General features: G+C 47.5%; 1 protein-coding gene across 3 annotated transcripts; it reads left to right on the top strand.

Annotated features, from left to right (window-relative positions):
• On the top strand, positions 1-22,097 carry PCYT1A (phosphate cytidylyltransferase 1A, choline). 3 transcript variants are annotated; one of them, XM_042878122.1, is made up of 10 exons: positions 1-103; positions 211-344; positions 9,998-10,140; positions 12,374-12,473; positions 14,541-14,657; positions 16,320-16,471; positions 17,220-17,298; positions 18,038-18,180; positions 18,841-19,029; positions 19,597-22,097. In XM_042878122.1, the coding sequence occupies exons 1-10, from the start codon at positions 36-38 to the stop codon at positions 19,801-19,803; spliced, it is 1,332 nt and encodes a 443-aa protein (XP_042734056.1). In that variant the 5' UTR covers positions 1-35; the 3' UTR covers positions 19,804-22,097. The 3 variants fall into 3 exon arrangements, with proteins under 3 accessions (XP_042734056.1, XP_042734058.1, XP_042734057.1); XM_042878124.1 differs by lacking the exons at positions 1-103; positions 211-344 and adding an exon at positions 3,771-3,836; XM_042878123.1 differs by lacking the exons at positions 1-103; positions 211-344 and adding an exon at positions 5,673-5,709.
• The last annotated feature ends 49 nt before the right edge of the window (positions 22,098-22,146 follow it).

Here is a 22,146-nt window from a genome sequence, read left to right as displayed (position 1 = left end):
GGCGGTTGCCGGGTAACCGGTGGCGGGGCCGCGTCATGGGCGAGCTGGGCTCGGAGAGCGGCAATGGGAGCGCGTACTGCCTGCGGCCCGGCCTGCAGCGGCGGTGAGGCGGGCAGGAGAGCCCTGGGAGTCGGGCGGGGGGCCGGGACAGCTCTGTGCGTGTGCTGAGAGTAACCTTCCTGCGCCTCTTGTCGTTGGTCTCCTTGGCAGATTTAAGGCGTCCGCGGTGAAGGAATGCATCCGTGCCGTGCTGAAGGAGAAGCTGGCCGACGTGCAGTACGACCCTGAGGAAATCCCACAGCTCACAAAGTCTTTATCGGAGATAATCAAAGATAGGCTGAAAGGTGAGGAGGTCTGCTGGGAAAGCCGGTTCTTTTCTGCCTGTGCTGTTTCCTTTGGAAGAGCGGGGAGGTGAGGGCAGGGCCCAGCAGTAGTGCTGAAGGGGGAGATGTTTGGGAGCTCAGTCAGCCCAGGCAGGGTGTGAGCGTGGCCTTGCAGCACTAAGAGGAGGAGGAGGTGGTTTGCAGGATCCCTTCCAGTGTTTCTGAGCATGAGAACCAACTTCAGGATCCAGCAGGTGTTTCTTGTAAGCGTTCCAGCACTGAGCGCTTGAGGTGGCACAGCGTCACTTTTTTTTTTTTTTAATCCCTCTCTGTCCTGGGGATGAGGCTGGTGCTCCATCTGCTGGACTGATTCTCCATAACGGTCTCAGCAGAAGCTGTGGGTTTGTGCTTCTCCCAGAGTTGTGTGTCTGCTTTAACAGCAGCAGCCATGGTCCCAGCATGTGTTGATGTCAAGCTGATATGCACAGGGCTGGGCTTGAGCAATCTGGAAGCACGCCAATGGTAGCCTGAAGCAGGACTGGCCCAGTGTGGCCGGTGTATCAGCTGACATCTCTGATAAGCATTGACGTGGTGGATGTTAACAGGCTCAGCATGCAATATTCAATCATTCTGCAGAAATAGTGTGCCAGAGTCTTCCCAGGATACTGCTGTATTGAAGACAAAGGCATTAAGATAAATATTTTATTTAAAATGTGTTTTTCTGGTTTGAATTCTGGAACATCATTGTGGCCTCACTTGATCTGGCCCTCAAAGGTATTTCTTTACTGTTGTGAAAGGATTTCTTTGCATATTTTTGCAGAGACACAGCATAGATCTGCCTGTGCTTTTAGATGGCCTTTTGTCCCAACTTGGAAGTAAAGGAAGCCCCTATGTGATAGAAAATCTCTAAAATAACTTGGTGTCGGAACAGCTTTAAAATAAGCCAGTTTTCTTAAATTGGATTTTGCCCACCCATGGCCTTGCTTACATTCTCTCCAGGTGTTCATCTCTTGAAAGCTGCAGAACTAAAATGCCATGGATGTGTACTTGGACAGACCAAATGCTCCACTCGCCCTCCAAGGACAATAAGACTGTGGTACTCTGTACTGAGGAAGGTGAAGCTATGAGGCAATCTGTCCATTCTATCAATTGCACGTGTTTCTTTTTAAGTTGTACAGGACAGAGCTTTGTAATTAAAAATCTTTCTCTCTCTGTCCTATTTAGAGTTCATTTTAAATAAGTATGGCCTTTGAAGTTGCTCTCCTTTTTTTTTTTTTTTTTTCAGAGGAGGGATTTGAGAGGTACAAAATGGTGGTGCAGGTTGTGATTGGAGAGCAGAGAGGAGAAGGAGTGAAGTAAGTTTGGGATTTTCTAATTGTATTTCTGTAATTTTCAGTTGTTTTTGTTCTGTGGGTTTTGTTTTTCCCTTTTCCTTTGGGGGCTGCTTCCAATTTTTCTAGATGCAAAGTTTCTGCAGGTGCTAATAAGCAAAGTATTTTCTCCTAAGCAGCAAGTGATGGCTTGGGCTGTGGCTGATTAAATTACTACAAGTCAGATGTCGAAGAGCATTTGTGAGGTGTGTTGCATAAAGGCATTTCTCACTGTATTCACAATAAACTGAAGCATACATCCAGTCTATTCTTAGGGCCCTGCTGATGCACAGGATCCAAGGTAATTCACTTGTGTCTAAAGCCAAACAAGTATTTTTCAGAAGTTTAAATTTCTGTAGTCCCCAGTGTAATGCTGTCATAGGAATCTAGCCTAGATCTCACTCCAGGTGCCTGCAACCTGATGAACAAACTCCTCATTCCTGCTGTAGTGGGGTGTAGCTTTCCGTCGCCGCTGGGTAAGAAGACAAAAGGAAACAGCACACGTTGTTTCGGTGCCTTATGTGCAGGGTTTCTCTTTATTCTTGTGCCTAGTTCTCCAGCAGAAAATAAATGAAGCAAACAGCAATCCCATTGGCTGAGACTGGCTGGAGCAGGTAGGGAGCTGGGTGTTTGAAGGAAGGAAGAGACAGGATCAGTGACATGAGAGGAGGCAGCACTGAGGTCTGGTCTGGAATATCCCATGACAATCAGGTCATTTGCCTTCAAGGTAAGACAGGAGTTATTTAAAAAAAAAAACACAAGGATTTTCAGGGACCAGAGAGCATAGATGTGAAAGGGCTAGAAGTGCTTAGCTCCTATTTTAGTAATGTGAAGGCTGCCAAGAAATGTGATAGCTCCCTATAAATAAATTGGTTGCATGCAATGCCAGAGGTGAAGGAAAAGAACAAGCAAGCTAATTTAGCCACTGTTATGTTGACCTGAAGTCAAAAGGTTCTTAAGCACCAAAGTAATGAAGCTGCAAGTGCTGTTGCACAGTGGAGCAGGATTGATAGGTGATGAGTTTGAGGCTGCAGCATAAGCAACATACTGAGGCAGTTACAGCATATAACAGGAACCCAGCAATGGCAATCTAGGCTCAGGATTCAGCAGAATGCTTCCAGTTTCCCTTTAAAGGAAGCTCAATTTGGCTTTTCAATTCAAGTGCCTGTGATCACTTAGATCCTTACACCTGACATTGTAGTTAATGGCTTTCCTTTTTCTCCTTTGTCTAGCATGGCTGCACGATGTTTCTGGGATGCTGACACTGACAGCTATGCTCATGATGTTTTCATGAATGTAAGCATTGACTTTTATAATGGGAAGTATAAAGCTGTTGTTTCATGTAGCACAGATAAAAGCAGCCACCGTGTTTTTTATTTTTTTTGTTTGGTTGATTTGGTTTGTTTTTTTTTTTTTTTTTTTTTTTTTTTGGAAGGAATCAAAACTATTGAAACAAAATGTGAAATCTGTGAAGCAGGTGTAATATCCAAAATGATAAAACTTGATCATACAGTGGTCTGCAAAAGCCACTTACGTTACACCATCTGACAAGTGAAGTAGGAAAGCACGTGAGATACTTTCTGATTTGCTTTGCTGAACTGCTCTCCAGAAGTAAGGCTGCAGAGCAGGACTGAGGAGAAGTCAAGACTTTACCTTAAAACTTCCTGTACTGTCCTGCTGCTGAGTGCTTCCCATGTTAAATCTGCTATGGAATGCTTCAAACTCTGCTGTAAGATTCTAGACAGCACTCAAAAACATGGGGCTGTGAGGATTTCAGGGAGAATGTCCTCATTATAAGCTGCAGAATACAGGGAGGAGCATGGATTGCTCTTTGGTGAGGACTTTCTCTTTTGGTGATTGTAACCAAGTGAGGTGCTTCTGGTTTTCAGACACATCACAACTGAGCTGAATAATAACTTTTTAAGTACTTAAAAAGGAAAAAAAAAAAAAAGTGCTAGGTTATGAGTATTTTTAGTGCTCTGGTCTAAGTGTTCCCTCAGGTCAGCCTTTACAGTTGGGCTAACAAAGATTTTGCCTTTGCTAATATGGAGCCTTTCTCTGTTTTCTTCAGGACAGCCTCTTTTGTGTGGTAGCTGCATTTGGCTGCTTCTACTATTGAAGATAACTGCACAAAAGGACAGAGGTGGGGGAGAATACTTGAGGGCATTTTTGTTACCATAACATACACAAACACAGTGTGCTTCCCTTAATACTCGTAGAGCAATGCAGCTCTACAAAGCACATCCTACACGTGTTGAACTACAGCATCCCTCCTCCCTCGTTGATGTCAGTATAGCTTTGAGTGTGTCATTATGTCCTTTATGTAAACTGCTGTTTGTTTTTTATATAGCGTGCTGGTTTTGTCCTAAAAAGAGTATTGCCAGGAGCTGTTGTTTTTAAGGCAGACACAACTTCTGTTTTAAGAGGGTTCCACTGCTTTTACTTTGTTACTTTTCTGAGAATGAAGTATTTCCAAGAAATGTAACATAATAAATCTGTATATTTACTTTTTCTCTCCCATGTGTTTACCTTGGCCTTTTCCACTGCTTGTCCTCTCTGCTCTACAAAATGTGCTAGCCTTGATTGTTTGTGCTGCTCAGATAAACATTTTCTGAGGATTCTCTGTAAATTAATCCATAAAGCTGACCTCTTATTCTGCCTATGTGGATTTGGTCTTGGGATTTCTTTAAGAATTGGGTTGATGATTCCAGCTACGTGTCATGTGAAATGATATTAATTGATAGGGAGACAAGGTATTTAGGACACTGGGTCAGGCCAGCAGCCTGCACACCTCACAAAGTGTCAGAACTCTTCCAGCTGTAACTCCTGATTGGCTCAGTGCAATCAGGCAGCTGTGTCACACAGGATACTCATTGCTGGTTGCCCCTATACTGCGATGTTTTTTCAACCTTTGCCTTTCTGGAACTGTTTCAGGAAGTGCATGTTTGGAGGCTAAACTTGTTTGGATTCCAGCTTTGACAGGAGCAGGAAGGAAGGCTGCTGGAAATCAGAAAGAGTCCCCAGAAGTCAGAGGATCAGGCTGGTTCCTGGGAGAGTGGGTGCTGTCAGAAGGCATCTTAAATGCCCTTCAGAAGGCAGGATGAGTTGCACAGTGCCAGTTCTCTGTCTGGGCTGACTGAGGAAAAGCAGAGCTGAAGAATTTCAGCTATATGTTGGGCTTTTTCAGGGCTGAAGTTGGGTGAGATGAGTCCCAAATTCCACCCTCAGCTATTGCTGGAGATCGTGCTGTCAATGCAGCTCATACCAATCAAATCAGAAATTATGATGCATCTTCCAGGATCGCTCTTCTGTCTGCAATCCTGGCTCTGTTTCTCCAATAGGTTTGTTTGAAAGCAGCTCCATTTGATTACACTGATGGAGGAGCAGGAGGTGGTCAGCAGTTGTGGTTGTCACCACTACTCAGTGTGAGCATGTGAAGCTGGGAGCGTGCAGTGAGACAATCTACTAGAAAAATCTACCAGCAGATCAGATATACCCTGTGCCTCTCGACTTGTCAAGTTACAAACCCTGGCGGTTGCTGTGTTTGGAAGTTTTTAACAGCTGCTTGACAAAGGTGTTACACAAAGGCACAGATGTGTGCCGATTCAGCTCCAGTGACCCCTCCTTGAAGAAGGGCTGAGCAATGCAGCAATGAATGTCTGGCCGAAGAGCCGTGCCCAGGGCCCGGCCACGTGCGTTTCCTCCGCCGTCCGGGTAGGTCCGCACGTCTGGCGTTGCACAACTCCTTCCTGCGTTCATTCGCAGCACTCAGAAGGTCTGCGGCAGCAGCTCGGGCCGCGTTCCGCCCGGCGGGGTGCAAACCCCACAGCAATCCCTGCTCTCAGCGCGGAGCGGACGTTGCAGGCCGGAACGGAGATCGCGGGCGCGGTTTCCCGGGCCGCCCCGGTCCCTTCCTGCGCTCCGTCCCTTGCGCGGCTCCGCCCGGCGCCCCGTTGGCGTTGGCGGGAGCGGGGCGGGGCGGCGGCGGGAGCGGCGGCGGCTGCGGGCCGGGCCAGGTGCGTGCGGCCGGGCTGAGGGGGACGGCGGGGCGGGAGACGCGCCTGGGCGGTGCGGGCAGGGCTCGGGGTCGGGGATGTCCGTTGGGCGGGGGCTGGGACGGAACCGGCTGCGATCGTTCTGAAACGCTGTAGAAGAGCCGTGTGGCTCAGCTCGTAGCTGAGGATCCGCTTTAGGTGATGTGCAGCGCACCGGCGGGCTGTGCTGCCAAAGCCGGGGTCGGAAGCGAAGTGGGGCGGAACGGCCTCGTGCTCCTGGCTGCTCTGCACCACCCCCAGCAGCCGTGTTCTGTGCCAGCCGCCCGGCCCTGGGGTGACGGCGTACCTACAGGGCTGTGAGCTCGTACGGAGATCCTGGCGGCATCTTCCCCTGACTGCGGGGCTGCGCCCTGCTTGGGAATGAGGTGTGACAGCCCGCATAGCAGAACTCCAAGTTTGGGTGCTGTTGTATCAATGTGTGGTCGAGCTGGGATGGCTGTCAATGTATTGCAAGATAGCTGTGTTGGCTTAACCAGAGGAGCTGCCCGTGTTTTAAGTGCTGGACCCCTAAGCTTTATATAGACTGGAGGGGTTCCACCTGCTGGCAGAGCAGCCGAGCTGGGGACAGTGACACGTGTCCCTGGTTTTGTGCCCTCAGTGTGGGGAGTTGGGCAGGGCTGGCATAGAGATTGGGCAAGGCTGTTAAACATAGGCTGGGGAGAGATCCTGATTTCTCCCAGTAATTATGGATGGGTTAACCCTCATCTTGTAAACAGGCTTTCATCAGTTTCTGGGGGTGTCCACAATGAGTCTGGTGGTGTTAACCTCTTCTTTTCTGCTTACAGCAGATCTCTGCAGAGATGCATGGCAGTGAGATAGATCGTAAGCTAGAGGTTCTTGTGTTTTGAGAGTCTGTTCTCCTTGTAGGGTAGTTCAGGCACTTTGCAGCCTGGCAGGAGTTATCTGAAGTGACAGGGCTTCTTCCTTTTCCCTGAGGCCCTCGCTTAGTGCCTTCAACGTGTCAGGGCAATTCTTCCCAGTAGACAGCTGGCAGAGTACAAAGTTTGGTAGTATTTGTCTGCGGATGAGTCAGCAGAAGAGAAATAGCTCACTTCTGCAGAGCGGAGTGATCTTGTAGGCAGAGCAGCACATGACAGCTGCATCTGACTCTGAGTTCAGAGGGACGATAGGGGAGCGCCAAGGCAGGCAGTGCAGCGGGGACATGGCAGCACGGAGGGGCTCACGGTCCCAGCGTCAGCCTTGTGCTAGCTTAGACCTGTTGCTGAGCTGTTGCAGTCACCTCTCATTCTGTATAGGTTTTATTTTGCTTTGTCCAGCTGCCCCGGTTGTGTTGTGAAGTGGTAGAGAGGTTGTGATTTGCCCTATGGATCTTCCCTAACAGGGAGCTACTTAACTTTGCTCTTGGATAGCAGTTTCTCCCATTGAGCACAGCTCAGGCTTGCAGGATGGTGATTTCTCAGGCCTATAAAACAGTGTTGATGTTTTACAACAGGTCTTTTTCTTTAGGCTATGCCAGTTCTTTTATCTTGCAGTTTTTCAGAAGGAACCTTTGGAGCTATCTTTTTCCCTTCCCCATCTGCTGCAAATGTAATGAATTTTAGAACAGTCTGTGTTGTACATATTTGGGGAAGCAAAGATGTGTGCTCATGTGTTCAGCTCAGCTACAGATGCTGGATCGCATTGTTAGAAAGTCATTGTTTAGGGGCTATTTTAGTCATTTGGATCAAAAGAAAAAAAGTTCTAAGATAAGCAGCTTTATCACGTTGAGGTGTAATTTGTTTTTCAAAACAGTTTGTTCCCAGCTTTTAATGAAGGTGCCTTTGATGCTGGGAGGAGCTCCTGGAAATGCGCTAGCCACAGGGTAGAGGTTTTAAAGCTCTGAAGAGTGGTAAAATTACTGTTTAATTTCTGCAGTAGTTTAAGTAATTAACAGAACTGCGTCACTCAGGAGGTGCCCAGCCAAGCTCCAGGCACTGCAGAGGCTCCATCGCAAAGTCTTGCTGTAGCACTGGCACAGAGAGCACTTGTGCACCATCCGCAAGGCTTCAGCCGCGGTGTGTCAGGTAGTCACATGTAAGATTTTTTACTGTATGCACCATGAGAAGTGGGAAAGCGAATGGAATTAGAGGGGAGAGAGTGGTGAGGTGCTGGCATTATTGCCCAGAGAGCTGTGGGTGCCCCAGCTCTGCAGGTGTCCAAGGCCAGGTTGGATGGGGTCTGAGCTGGTGGGGGGGCAGCCAGCCCAAGGCTGGGGATGGGGGTGAATGGGCTTTAAGCTCCCTTCCAACATAAGCCATACGAATGTTTATGTGAACTAGACAATTTCTGGTAGGACTGTGATGATAAATATCTGATGCATAGTGTGCTTGCAAGATGGCAACTTGCAAAACTGAAGGAATACTTACTCCACACCCTGTGTTTTCATAGAGGTACCGTGGAAGCTACTGCATTTATGGCACAGATCTTGCCCCAGTTAAATGTTTGCTTAACTGTTTGAAGACTTAGAGCTTAGGGCTGCAAACTGTTTAAACCTGAGTTTGCATTTGCTCACTCCCATGTATTTACCTGTTGTTAGGAAATGAGGTTAATTACTAGAATAGGGGAAATGCTGTAAACTCAACTGGCAGACATTATGAGTGAGCACTGGATGGTTCATGCAGCTGTGAAATGGCCACACGCCCTTCCTCTGTTCCCTTTGGAAGATGATAAAGCTTTTCCAGCTGCTCTCCACAGGCACTTTTGTCTTCTCCCCAGTATTTTTTGGCTCCTCGCTCACCTAAAGATTCTCTTTTCCTAATTTAGTGCATTACATTAGGTCTAATAGCAGTTTGGGGCACGTAGCCCCAAACCAGTTCAGCTGCATTTGACCTTAGTGCTGTTCACAAGGCATCATCTTGGTGATGCTCAGTGGGAAAAGCTGTGTTCTTGCATGCTATTAAATAGCATTTAATTCCTTTGGGACATTCCTTAACTCAGAGTCATCTGCTCTTGGGTAAGTTCAGTCACTCAATCTGCTTCTTAACAGCTCTCTTTCACCAGGCCTGGCTTGCTTGCTGCTGGAGGGCAGAGTTTCACCCAGTGGCCAGCACTGAGGACAGCCTCAGCTCATCCCAAGCAGGAGCACTTGGAGAGACCCAAGCACCAGCACAGAGGGTGCTCAGAGCGTCTCTGCCTGTTCTCTTACCTCTCATTGCCCCACCTAGTATGTTCCAGGTGGGTGGGGAGAAGCTTTGAATTCCACACAGCCCTAGTGATTAGAGTGCAAAGGCATGCACATAAGCATCATTCCTGGGTGGAGGGTTCATGCTGCTCTCAGGGAAAGCAGGTCCAAAGTGCTGTTTGCTGCAGTGGGAGCTGCACCCTTGGAGCGAGCAAAAGAGGTAATACTTAGTTGCTGCACTTTACTAATAAACTTTGCAAATGCAGCAGCTGTGTCTAAACTCCTGCAGCAGCTGAAAAGGAAATGTCTGCTGTCATGCATTTTTACAAACCCATAGCTTTGCTTCAGCTGTTCTTAATGCTCCAGGGCCCTTTTGGGAAGGCTGCAGTGTACGATGACCCAGTGCAAAAGCCAGGATAGCTAACTTGCAGATAGCTGTTACGTTTTCCATCCCAAAGAGGTTGTCTTTCTGTCCATTGGTTGTATCTGCTGCTGGTTGCATCCTGGTACACAGAGTTCCAGGAGTAAGTGTGCCTTAATGTGACAGGCAGCTGCTTTGCACCAGCTGAGTCACCACTGCAGGAGGAGAGAAGGTGAGGTGAGCTGGTGGTGAGGGGAGCTGCAACTCGGTCTTAGACGAACACAAAGCAGACAGCAAGTCATTTTTGACGTATAGCCAAAGGTTGCACCCCTTCTCTCCTCCCCCTCTCCCTTGTCCTTCCGCTTAATGTTTGCATCCAGTATCATCAAAATGAGAGCTGGGGGAGGACTGAGTGTGCCTTGGACATGCCTGAATCGTTAGGTTGCCTTTCAGAGGCTAAAATAGCACAATTGGCCTGTACTAATGATTTATAACTTGCACTGCAACTCTTCTGTGAGTTTCTCTCGAGGCAGCTGACTGCTGTGTGCTTCTCTCTGCGGAACAGAGTTGCATTAAGCGATTCAGTATTCCCACCAGGCACTGTTTGTCAAGCCTTGGCAGTTGGTGCCAAATAGAACTGGCTAAGCCCCTTGTTAGGTGGCTGTGTCTTTGCACTGACCTTCTGTACGCTCTGCCTGCTGTTGACTGATTTTTTGCTTTGGAAGAGCTGAAAAATATATATATTTCTTTATCTGCCTCTGTTGCAGCTTCTACTGGACGTGTGCTTGGCAAGATGGAGCCGCCGACCTCCTCCAGGCTGAATTCCCGAAAGAGAAGAAAAGATGGATCTGGCCCCAACGGGGCGACAGAGCTGGATGGAATCCCTGCAAAAATGTCCCGGCGCTCATTCGTAAGTAAGCAGAGATGGGAGCTGGAAGTGCTGGGGAGGTTGGATGCTGGAATCAGAACAACAGGAAGACAAACGTGATGCGGTTTCTGTGGACTCAGAAAACAAAGGGGAGGAAAGAAGCAAATGACAGGAGCTACCCTTGCAAAGCCAGTTTGAAATCTTCCTTTGCTCGTACTAATGACACACAACATGGACTTAAATTAGATCTGAAGCAAGTGTCGCTAAGCTGCTTTTGCGGTCTGTCCGGCTTGTTTGTACTCAATCTGTTCCCAAGCAGACACGCAGATAGGTATCCACGTGCTACAAGTGGAAGCATTCACTTGGTGTAGGTGGGTTTTGTCACAGATCCACGAGGGAGAAATAACTCCAGAAAAACAGAGAGGCAGCACCCGTGTCCAGCAGAAAGCAGTCCATAGGTAGGGCACCTGTAGCAGTCCAGCAGTCAAGTAGGGCACCTGTGGGTGGGCTTAGAGTTTGATACCTGCAGAGGCAGCCTATCTGAAACTGGAAAGAAAACTCTTTATTTTCCTAGTGCAACAGGAGACTCTTCCATAGGGGTCTGTCCCAGCTAATGTCAGTATGAAGAGCTGACTTAATGTTGTCCCAGTTGTGATATTGTGATGATGAGCTTTGTACAGCTCTTCTCTGCTCCTCTTCCAGAGCTCTCCTTTGTATCGTGTGCTCTGGTTGTTCTTTCTGTATCTCAGTGAGAAGCAGCTTCCATCCTGTCGCATCATTCTGGGGTCATAGTCCTTGGGGAAGTACAGTGATGTCTTACAGCTCCTCTCTTTGATAACAATGTTTTGCTATTCAGTGAGCACTTCAGTCCTGTCCTGGAACATCTGACAGATTATGAGTGTTGGGAATGGAGGCTTGAGCTATTGCATAACTCTCATCAAAATGCATCCTGTTTCTCTTAAAGACCCCCACATCTTTTGGTGGGGAAAGAGAAGTGTATGGCTTATTCCATGGGATTGTTTGCACTTCAGTTTGGTGTCCTGTGTTAGAAATAAAATGTCTGTATATGAATCATGCAAAACAAGTAATGTCTAGACTGCTGCACTGTGCACATCAAGTTGTGTCCTGACCCTTGTAGGTGCTGTGGAGGAAGGGCAAGGTTGGCAGGAGCTTCTGAGAGTGTTTCTCTGGGATCCTCTGATAATTTTGGTAGTTTTTTTCGTCCTCTTATTCCTAGGTTCATATTGCACTACTGATGACCAAAGTGCAGCATCTGGTTTTATTCACAAGCCCCAGATACAGTGGCAGTGAGGAAAGGAGAGGCACAGGCCTTACCAAGCAGTAAGGATCCACCAGAGGAGGTGGTGTTTGAAACGTGGGGACCTCAGTAAATGCTGATGTTAATGGAGATTTCAGCAGCATCAGTTTGCTTGAATGTAATGGTCAGCAGTTGCTTTCCCACACGCTTTGCTTGGAGCACTGTAACAACTGTAAACATTAACAATCACAGCAGTGGTCTCTCAGGTTGCAGTGGTGCTGGGCACTGTGGCAGGATATCACAATGGATAGGAAGCCAGAGAGGAAATTGCTGATTAGCTTTTTGCCACTTGAAGTATTATTGTACTGACCTGCAAGCTTGTTTCCCAGTCTTCTGGCTCAGGAAGGAGAAAACCCATTGCTGCCTCACACCTTCCTGCTAGGAGGAAGTTGAGTTGTTTGTTCCATTATAGGAAAATCAGATCTTTTGTTGCCATTCAGAAGCCAGGAACGATACTCAGACTTCAGCTGAGGTCAAGCTAGTGGATTAGAGAGGCTTTCCTGCAGCATTAAGATATATTCTGCTGCAAATCGAGGTCACTCTCTTGTTACTTATGGCTCAGAAATGAACAATGGTACACAGATTCCTTAGGGATTTGTTCTGCTCTCTGTATTGCTCTTCTGCTCGTTCATATACTCAAATTGAGGAGCTGTTACCGTTCGTATAACACAGCACAAGCTCTCAAACGCACAAGCACAGCAAAGTGCTTGTCTGGATGAGCAGATCTGTGAGAGTGAGGTTTGTTGAAGTTCCCTTTTCCCTTGCCCTCAAATTGAGGCTAATCACCCTGCGGGGCTGTTTAGAGATTTAGCACTAATTAGTCTTTCAGTGCACGTGCTCAAGTCGTGCGGAGACACAGTGAGTCACTCGGTGACTAGGACACTGCAGTGGCATTGCTGCTGCTACGCTGTGCATTCACCTCTGCGTTCTCACCACTGACCTTCTCTGTCTGTGTAGGGACTGAGGGAGCCAGCTCCATTTTCAGATGAAGTGGAAATCGATTACAGCAAGCCGTACGTCAGAGTGACGTATGAAGAAGCGATGAGAGGGACCCCATGTAAGTAAGAACCAGGCTTTAAGGGGAGTGTATAAATGTTGAACGTGGGATGGGGGGTGTGATTGCAGCCAAAGGCTTTGTTAATGCTTGTTGATTAAATAACTGTTCCTGTGTGTAATTGGTCCTGTCAGTCCGAATTGGAGCCTCTGTGTGAGGAGCTGTACGTTCACTAACAAGACTGTTTGAAATAAATATTGATGTTTTAGATGTTCCTTGTGCCTCTGACAGCTAAAGCTTACTGTCAGACCTGAATGTTTTTTGGTACAACTTAGCCTGAAGCTACTTAGACACTTTACAAGTCATCTCTTCTGAACTGGACACACAAAACCAACATAGGCCTTTGTCCAGAATGTCCCATTCTAGTCTGCAGTGTCATTAAACAAAGCAGGCCAGCCCCACAGCAGGGCTGTGTCGTTTTATTCACTAAAACAAACCGGGAGAAACTGTTCTCTTTGCAAGTCCCAAGGGGAAGCAGAGACAGGACTGTCTCTTCATGGGGGATGGTTTCCCTCTCTTGTCAAACAGAGTGTGCAGACAGTGCTCTCTTAATTGGCTTCTCTATTACAGAGACCCTAAGATAATAAAAATGCTGCACTTCTAATTATCAGCCTGATGCTGAAAGAAAAGCCAGCTCAGACTGAGATCTGACACCAATTTCCTGGAGTTTTTGTAAATGCAAGTGCTTTGCACACACCATGTTGGTTTCCCAGCTGAAAGTCTCTGTAACCTACCTCTGTAACCTCTGACACCTAAGAAGGTGTCTGATTTGATGACTATTCTGCCTGCTGTGGCTAAAATACAGTGTGTGCTTCTTGTTGCTGTTTCTGCCTGTTCTCAGAGGCTGCAGCTATTGTAGATATAGAGGAAAAGGAACAGATGTCCCAGCCAATTTCCAGAACATAATTAAACTTTAACAAAGCTATGTCAGAGTCAGCCCTCTTCTGACATACAGAAAGCTCTTGCAGTTTTAGATCTCCAAATCCTTGACCCTCCAGAACCTCCCCCCACCTTCAGACAGAGGCAGATCTGACAAATGACTACAAGAGGCTGTCCTCAAACTGACTCCTTTGCTTGGCTTGAGCCTGCTATCCCTCCATTTGCATCAACTTTTCCTCTTGCTGCATCCCATGCTCTGTTACTAGGCACAGACAGGGCCCTTCCTAGACCCATGAGGTTTCAGCTCTTCTGCTGAGTCTTCCTTCTGCCCTTTCCTTGCTGTGGCTTTGTTGTGCTTCTGTTCACACCAGTCTGAGTCTGTGTGATTTGAGCCAGAGAGCAGCAGGCCATTTCCAAGTGTCAGATACCAAGAATGTGTACATTTCTGTTAGCAGCAACAAGAGCTGGTGTCCCATGTGGTCTCAAGGCACCAGAAGTTGGGAGTCTCCTGCTGTTACGTGGCAGTTACTGGTCTCAAGTCTATCTCAACTTACCTTTGTGTTGACCTCGGAGAGGAGGTGCAGTTTATTCTGAGAGAGATGGCCTGGTGGTCTTTTTTTCTTCCTTATTAACCTATGGATTAAGTTGATAGTGCCAGCAGCTCAGCAGGATTGTATCTGCTTTCCTTTGGGTAGTCCAAGTGTGTTTTCAGATACAGCTGTGCACTCTGTGGGATGGGGGGGGGTAGCTGATGATGCTGGTGGGGAATCAGGACAATCTGGTCCCTTACCAAGACGTTGTAGCTGTGGCGGGGGGCTGCAGGAAGAAGGATGTAGAAAATGTCTTCAGATGCTGTCCTGGCTGGCAAGGGAAATCAGGTGCCTGGAAAACGTTTTGGCCCTTTGGTAGCTCCTTGCTGTGCAAGAAGTTAGTGTTACATTTAGATTTCCATAGGAGGCAGATGTTCATGCTTTGCTTTCCCTTGATCTCCCTCCATCTTGTTTCAGTGGGTATGTGGTAGGTTTTTAGTCTGTCTTTGAACATGGGTAAACTTCAGCTCTGTTGGGTTTTTTTTGGCCAGTTTTCTGCAACTGTCTGTGAGTTTCAGAATGTCACACAGGCATGAGCAGCAGCTGCTTCTGCAGGAAGGCACCCTCATCAATGTCTGTTCTGTCTGTTTTTTTGGCACAGTGGATCGCCCTGTCAGAGTTTATGCTGATGGAATATTTGACTTGTTTCACTCTGGACATGCCCGGGCCTTGATGCAAGCGAAGAACCTCTTCCCAAACACATACCTCATTGTGGGAGGTAAGGAGTGATCTTGTTGACTTTGTAGGAACACTGTTAACCTCTGCTGTTGTGCGTACAGACAGCACAATGGGTTTTTTGTCTTTATGGCCTTAGTGGCTGTCATTGCAGCCAGTTGTCTTAAATCTCTCTCCCTGTTGTTGAAGTCTTACTGCGCTATATTGACAGCCAGGTATGCCTACAGAAAGGAATCCTGTACCAAAAGGAAAAGGTTCCTCATCAGCCTATTCTAATCTGGCTCCTCTAGTTTGTGATGGACTCTTGACTACCTGAGGAGATGTAGCCAGGTGTATCAGCCTTTAAGAACAGGACAATAAAGAAGAAACCCTTTCTTCCGGCTGTTGCAATCGCTGCCATCTGTCCATGCAATGCCTCTGTACCTTCACCCACCTTTCTGACGTGTGCTACTACAGACACATCAGTCTGTGCACGTTGTCTCTCAGGGTGTGACCTCTGGTCAGACTGCATAATGATGTTAAGGCAGCAGGAGCTGGGAGTACTTGTAACTAGTTTTCTATCATCAAGTAAGTTCTTGAAGCAAAATGAAATTCCAATCTTATGATAGACCATCCATAACGTCTTCATGTGATTTGTTTCCCTGTCACAGATTCACTTGCTGCTGAGAGCTTTTTGCAGTGGTACTTCTGAATGTTTTATGTGTGCTCAAGTGGCGTCTGGAAAGGGAAAGGAGGGGGGAGGCTGTTATGGTTAATGAAACTTCAAAATGCTCTGAGCTTAGAAATCTTGCAGGCAGAAGGACAAGCTGGATACTTGTTGTACATCATACAGGAAAATAACTTCAGGGAACACTGTTAACATGTTAGTGCAGCAAGGCTTGTAATCATGCTCTCTGCCTCCGGGTGACTGGTAAAGGGGGAGGACAATGAACTGCTCCCCTCACACCAGGAACTGACAGAGACAAGAGACCACAGCCTGAGTGAGTGTTAGCTCCAAGCTGGGAGCAGTCTCACCCGCTCTTTATCATCTGTTTGTCTGGAATATAAATACATCCCATAGCCTGAGACTGGTAATGCCGTGTTTACTTCTGAGTCTAATAATCATGTAAAGCTGTTTCCTTTTCAGTGCCTTATGTGCAGATGATGAAGAGTTGTTCATTGAGTTTTCCACAGAACTTAATTAAATGAACTTAATTTTCTGTGAACTCTCTTTCATTCGTTTCCCAAGTGCCAGCTTGTAGTATGCTGTTCATGAAATCAGAAGCATAGGGATTTTGTTGTTGTTGTTTTTCCATGGACTCCAGTTTCCAGACCTGGGCCATCCATAGGTTAATAAGGAGGTTTCTGCTAGGTTGTGCCATTTCATACAGGAGAGTTGTCTTCTGTATTGGCTGGTCTTGTTGGTTTAGTGTTGGAGCCTCTAGACCTTGAGAGTTTAGGGTGTAGGTCCCCAGCTTGTGCAGAAACCCCCAAAGAAATGGCCAGTTCTCTCTGTCCAGCCTGCCCAACGTTGCCCAAGGGTTTAGTGTTCTGTCACCTCTGCCTATTCCTAGTGCTTCACGGCTAGAAGAGTTAGATTTGAAGTGCCACCCTCTAACGTCATGTGGCATTGCCTGACTTAGCAGAGGTGTATGCGGGATCCTTTTGCTGTGAAGTCCTGGGGTAAGTAGCTCAGCCTCACTCTTCTCTGTGCCTCTTTCTTCAGTCTGCAGTGATGAGCTAACCCATAACTTCAAGGGCTTCACGGTGATGAACGAAAACGAGCGGTATGACGCCGTGCAGCACTGCCGCTATGTAGATGAAGTGGTGAGAAACGCACCGTGGACGCTCACCCCTGAGTTCCTGGCAGAGCACAGGGTAATATATGGCATCTAACCTGCTTTGAATTTTCATCAGGTGCTATTTACGGCAAGAATTCATCCATGGAGGTGACCTCTGCCTGAGCAACCCGTTTGTCCTGAAGATCCTTAAATATAGAATGAGTCGGGTTATGGGAGCTATGTGGGGCATCTTGCCTGGAAGCATGTGCTGAGCTGGCAGATAGTGACACGGTAAAGGAGTCTGAGAGGCAGAAGAGAGTTCCAGGAGAAGTTGATGCTGGTGAAACAGGCCATAGGGAGAGCATAACGTAGGGTGGGAATGATTTCTGCAGGTTGTCTGGTCCACATGCTCTCAGCAGGACCACATTAGATCTACATCAGATTCCCTGCAGCAGGAAACCAGGAAAGCTGCATTGTCCTATCAGCAGTTAAGATAAAGGAATCTCTGACATCTGTTGAACTGCTTTGGGAAGTGAGGAGGAGTCTGGGGAGTACGCTCAGTTTCCCTTGTGGAAATTAAAAAGCTATTTATGGATCTTAAAGCAGCTGTGTCTTTAGTCACAGCCCTTCTTCTTTGTTGTGTGCTAATGAGTTTTGGTAGGCAATTGCTAGTGATAACGTGGGACTACTCTGCCTTGGGTTTTTGAGAGAAAACTGTCTTGCTGTTCTCTGTCACACCCCTGAGTGGAGGTATTGAGCAAAAAGTTACCTTCCTTCAACAGAAAGCAGGAGTCTCCATGCTCAAAGTAAAATGCTGACTCTTATATTGCTTTTTTAATTTTCAGATCGACTTTGTTGCACATGATGATATCCCCTATTCTTCTGCTGGCAGTGATGATGTTTATAAGCATATAAAAGAAGCAGGTGAGTCTGAGTCAGGATTTTTTTGCAGTGGGATTCCTGTTGAAGATCTGTTGAGTCTCTCCTATCTGGCAGGGTCACAGTGGGGAAGTGATTGTGGCCTCTGGGAACAAGGTCCATCTAGGAGGCTCTGAGGGCAGAAAGAAAAATGTTGGTTTTGGGTATTAGTTCACAAGGCCAAGACTGTTCCACATTCCAGATTAATTCTTATTATGAAGCTGAAATCTTGTTATTGTGATTAACAATCTCCTTTTGGAAGAAGAAAATGACTTGGCTTACAGATTCTCACCAGTGGAGAACCTTACAAGTTCACAGAGTGCACCCTCTAGCTGATTGCTGTAAAACTCAGTGGGGGTGCAGCTGACATTAAGCTGTCAAAACTGAGCCATCAGAGCTTACAGTTCTACCTACGAATTTGCAGTACTCCCTATTCTGTCCTTGTCACCAGACACTTCCAAAAGCAGTTGACTGTACTCAGTAGTTTTCAAACCTGCTGAGGTGAAGAACTGGAGCTTTTTAATTAAAAGATGTATTTGTATTTCAGTAAGAAATATTTTTTGCATGCTGGAGTCTTAGATCTTCCTCATGGTCTAAGAGAGGAGTGTGGTATTGTACAAGGGCAAAGACGTGGTGGTGTGAGGACAGGTAGCAAGTGTGCTCATGGCAGAGGAGGTGGTTTACTAATAGAGGTGGCGGTGTGTGTCTTGCTGCAGTTGTCCTGAGTCGTGTTCTCCACCTTCAGGCATGTTTGCACCAACGCAGAGGACTGAGGGGATCTCAACATCAGATATCATCACCCGGATCGTGCGGGACTACGATGTTTATGCCAGGCGGAACCTGCAGCGGGGCTACACAGCTAAAGAGCTCAACGTCAGCTTCATAAACGTGAGTAGAAGCGTGTTTCACCGTAAGTTCTTGTTCAGAAAAGTTGTGGGTGCCACCTGGAGCTGCAGGAGTAACAGTGCTTCGTCAGGGAGGAAGGGCACGCTCTGTTCCTGTACCGAGTGGCTCATAGCACAGAGGTAAAATACACCACAGGAGGCTTTTCTGATGTTGGAAATAAAGTAATAAACATTTCTCTTATCGCTCTGACACTGTGCTTTTTTAAATACAATTAAGTCAAAATAAAACAGGAGAGGTAATGGCTGCTTGGCCTTAATTTGGCATGTAATTCTGCCTCTGTTTAAGAACACCCAGTAAAAAGTATTGGCGTGTCATGATACACAAGAAGACCTCCAGCAGGTCACTCAAATCTAATCAGTATATTTTATAAATATTTGCTTCTTCCTTGCAGTGTGCTTAACTAGTCCTTATCTCTGGGTTTAGTCATGCTTTGTGAGCTGTGCCAGTGGCTGCCACAAAGCATCTCACAGCCCCACTGCGTGTCTGCCTTCTAGTCTAGGAAAGAAGCATCACTGAAGTGAAGAAGTGTCAAAACTCATGGAGATGCTGAGTCTTAAGCAACAGTTAGGTGTAATAGCAGAACAGAGGTGGTCGCCACTCAGATCTGGTGAGCTGTATTCTGACCCACTGCTTACTCAACAGGAGAAGAAATATCACCTGCAGGAGCGTGTGGATAAGGTGAAAAAAAGGGTGAAGGATGTAGAGGAGAAGTCAAAAGAATTTGTCCAGAAAGTGGAGGAGAAGAGTATTGATCTCATTCAGAAGTGGGAAGAGAAGTCTCGAGAGTTCATTGGCAATTTCCTGGAAATGTTTGGCCCAGAAGGTGCATTGGTAAGGAGCTGCTCTGGGAAAAGGAGGAAGGAGCTTTGGGAGGGCTGGGCAGTCAGTATGGGGCCCCTGGAGCCCGCCCTCTGCAGAACAAAGCCTCTGGTTTGTTGCAGTGCTGGCTGTGTTGCCACTCTCCAGACAGGCTGTCCCAGGCTTGGGCGGCATTGTGTCCCGAGATCCCTCACCACTGCCAGCTGAATAAAGCCAGTAGCCATATGAAAAGTCTCTATTTCCCAAAAGCTGGTTTGTGAACCTTGGCTTGCATCCTGCAGGCTAGAGAGCATCCAAGAGATTGACAGTCACTTTGTCACTGGGATGAAATGGGTCTGAAGCGATGGGTTTTTGCCAGGCTGTGGTGCTGGCTGAATGTCACACACACTTCATTCTGGAGATGCTTGGAAACGGTGAAACTGGATGCAGTATCCATAGGCTAGATCTAAGATTGGGTTCCTTCTGTTCTTATATTGCATGAAGCACTGAAGGGACTCAGCAGCACCATATGCTGCACAAGCTGTTAGTACTATCCATATCCATCTCTGAGCCATGCTACCTTTCTGCTTCCATCACCAGAAACACATGCTGAAGGAGGGCAAGGGCCGGATGCTGCAGGCCATCAGCCCAAAGCAGAGTCCCAGCAGCAGCCCCACGCATGACCGCTCCCCATCTCCCTCCTTCCGCTGGCCCTTTTCAACCAAGACTCCCCCTTCCTCGCCAGCCAACCGCTCCAGGAACGAATCTGCAGTCACCTACGACATCAGTGAAGATGAAGAGGATTAAACTGCCAGCCAGGATTTGCTGCGAACTGCTGATCGCTGAATCCTAAGTCCAGACCCGCTGGGGGGGGGAACTCTAAATGAACAAGAGAGCCATAGGAACAGGGCTGATGGTGAGTGTAGGGCCTTGAAGGCACTCACTGCTCTTAGCAAGGGCTGCTGCCTGGAAGCACATTCAAACCTCCTTTCTCTTCTCCCCAAATTCCCTTTTTATTGTTTACGTTCTGGTGTTTTCCAGGGGAAAGATGGTTTTTATATTTTAAGAAACTAGTCTTTTAAAACACGAAGGATAGCACCGAAGCGCGGCTCTTCTTTTTGGTTTCTTTTCTCCTCTTAAATTCTCCAGGTGAGATGGAGAGTGGTAAGACCAATCTGACCCTTTTTTCCTCCAGCTCTTCAGTCTTATATCTCCCACCCCCAGGCATTATCCATGCCACTGCCAAATGAAAGATCCCTCAGTTCCTCAACCAGCAGCACCTCAACAGCACACAGGAAGCAGCCTTGCATAGAGGCTGCTAGGAAGTAGGGTCCTCTGTGCTGCACAGGTGTGAATGGAACCCATCTGGCAGACTCTGTAGTGCTCTCACACCTCTTAGCTGAGCTTGCCAGCGTGTCACAGCAAGGGTGTGCTGGGATGGGGCAGCTGGCTTAGAGTGCATGAGCTACACCCTGGAAGAAGTCGCAGCTCCACAGCTGCACACCCTGTAAGCGTGCAGTATTTGCAGCTCCAAAACTGCGCAGAGGGCTGCAGGGGAAAGGCCTTTCCAGCCAGTCTTAACAGGACTGCTAAATCTTTTGATTTAAACATTGAGCCTTCGGTTGCTGTTGGAGAGAAGAGAGTGAATCTTTGCTTCAGGGCACTTGCTGTCTGTGCATTTCCTAGGGTGTGAGAGAGCCCAGGTAGGAAATGAATGTATGTATGCCTTTGGGAAGCTCCTTGTCTCAGTCTCTGCTGTGTCATGAGTTTTACTGTCTGTCCAAACAGCACTTCAACACTATGCTCTGTGCGTGTTTGTGTTTCAGTTGCTGGCTCTAGGGGCTGGAGCAGTCCTTAACCCTGGTGCCGTGAAGTTGCTGCTATAAGGATACAACATGACCTTGTACAGCCAACTCACTGTCCGTGTGAGTGTGTGCAGCTGGAAGGGCACATTTCACCCCAGCAGAGGGCCACAGTCCTATGTGACAGTTCCCTGCCTTGCACAAATTTGTGCCCATTTAGTCTGCTTCTCAAGGCAGGCCAGAGAGCCTCCAAGCACGGCAGCCTTTTTGAGATTTTAAACATGTAATCTGCTCATTTGAAATCGTGACCCTAGTCTTGCCTGCTGTTGTGTTTGTGTAGTGAGCATTGAGCTGCATGGCCTCCAGCTCTGCCTGCTGTGTGCCCATGCGCTGAGCCCCTCCTGCACTCTGTCCTGGTAGCCAGTGCTGGAGGGAGAGGGCTGCTGCCTCCCACTTGTTTATCCATTCAGGTTTGCCTGTGACATCCAAAGTCTCTGGGTGAAGCTGCTGGGCTCCTGCAGTGCTGGGAGCAATACTGCAGGGCTCTTACAAGCAGGACATGGGGTTTAGGGAGCAGCAGTTGCAAGGAGATGAATCCAAATGCTGCCGCAAGCTCTGGGCTGAGCAGTGCTGCCAGGGATGCTCCAGGGAAGGAGTGAGCTGCTGCTCATCAGCTTTTACCTTGCTGATCTGTCACTGCCCTGAGGGCTGGATGGGAACTTGTAGGAAATAAATGGTTTTTGCTCCGTGCTTCTGTTGAGGCTAGAGCCTGTGTGAGAGTATTTGGGGGATTCCTGATCTGCCACTCGGTCCTCCAGCAGGGATGTGCACAGCTCTGGGAGCATGGCTGGCTGCTGTAGATTTTGAGCTGTACAGAGCGAGTACAGTCACTTGGTACAAGCCAGTTTTTACTCCCCTGGTTTATGAGTGATAAAGCACTTCATTTATATCACCCGTGTTCTTTCCTCCCCACCTTTCCCACCTCCCCTGGTTTGCCCTTCCCTCACTCTGGATGTTACCTTGCTTTCCCCAGCCAGGCCATGCTGTGTCAGAACCTCACTACTGTTCTAAACATGAGTTAAGCAGCAGTATTCTGTACTTGGGGATAACAATGGTGTTTCAGATGGTGGCTTGTCTCGTGAAGACCCTGCATATTCCTTGGTGTCTGCACAACCTGGGGTGCTTGGTAAGAAGACAGACATGATTTTACACGTAGCTTGGAATAACAGAACTGTTCCTCATAACCAATAATCCCTGCTTCCTCCTTGCACTTAAATTAAAACGGCCACTTGAATTGTACACTAGTATTTTATTTATTGGCTTTTTAGTTTTGTTTGTCTCCTCTTGA

The sequence above is a fragment of the Lagopus leucura genome, unplaced genomic scaffold, assembly GCF_019238085.1.
Source record: "Lagopus leucura isolate 7727_CA_CO unplaced genomic scaffold, USGS_WTPT01 Super-Scaffold_100021, whole genome shotgun sequence".
NCBI lineage: Eukaryota > Metazoa > Chordata > Aves > Galliformes > Phasianidae > Lagopus > Lagopus leucura.
The sequence above is the reverse complement of the archived record's forward strand: the minus strand, read 5'-3'. Positions and strand labels throughout refer to the sequence as shown.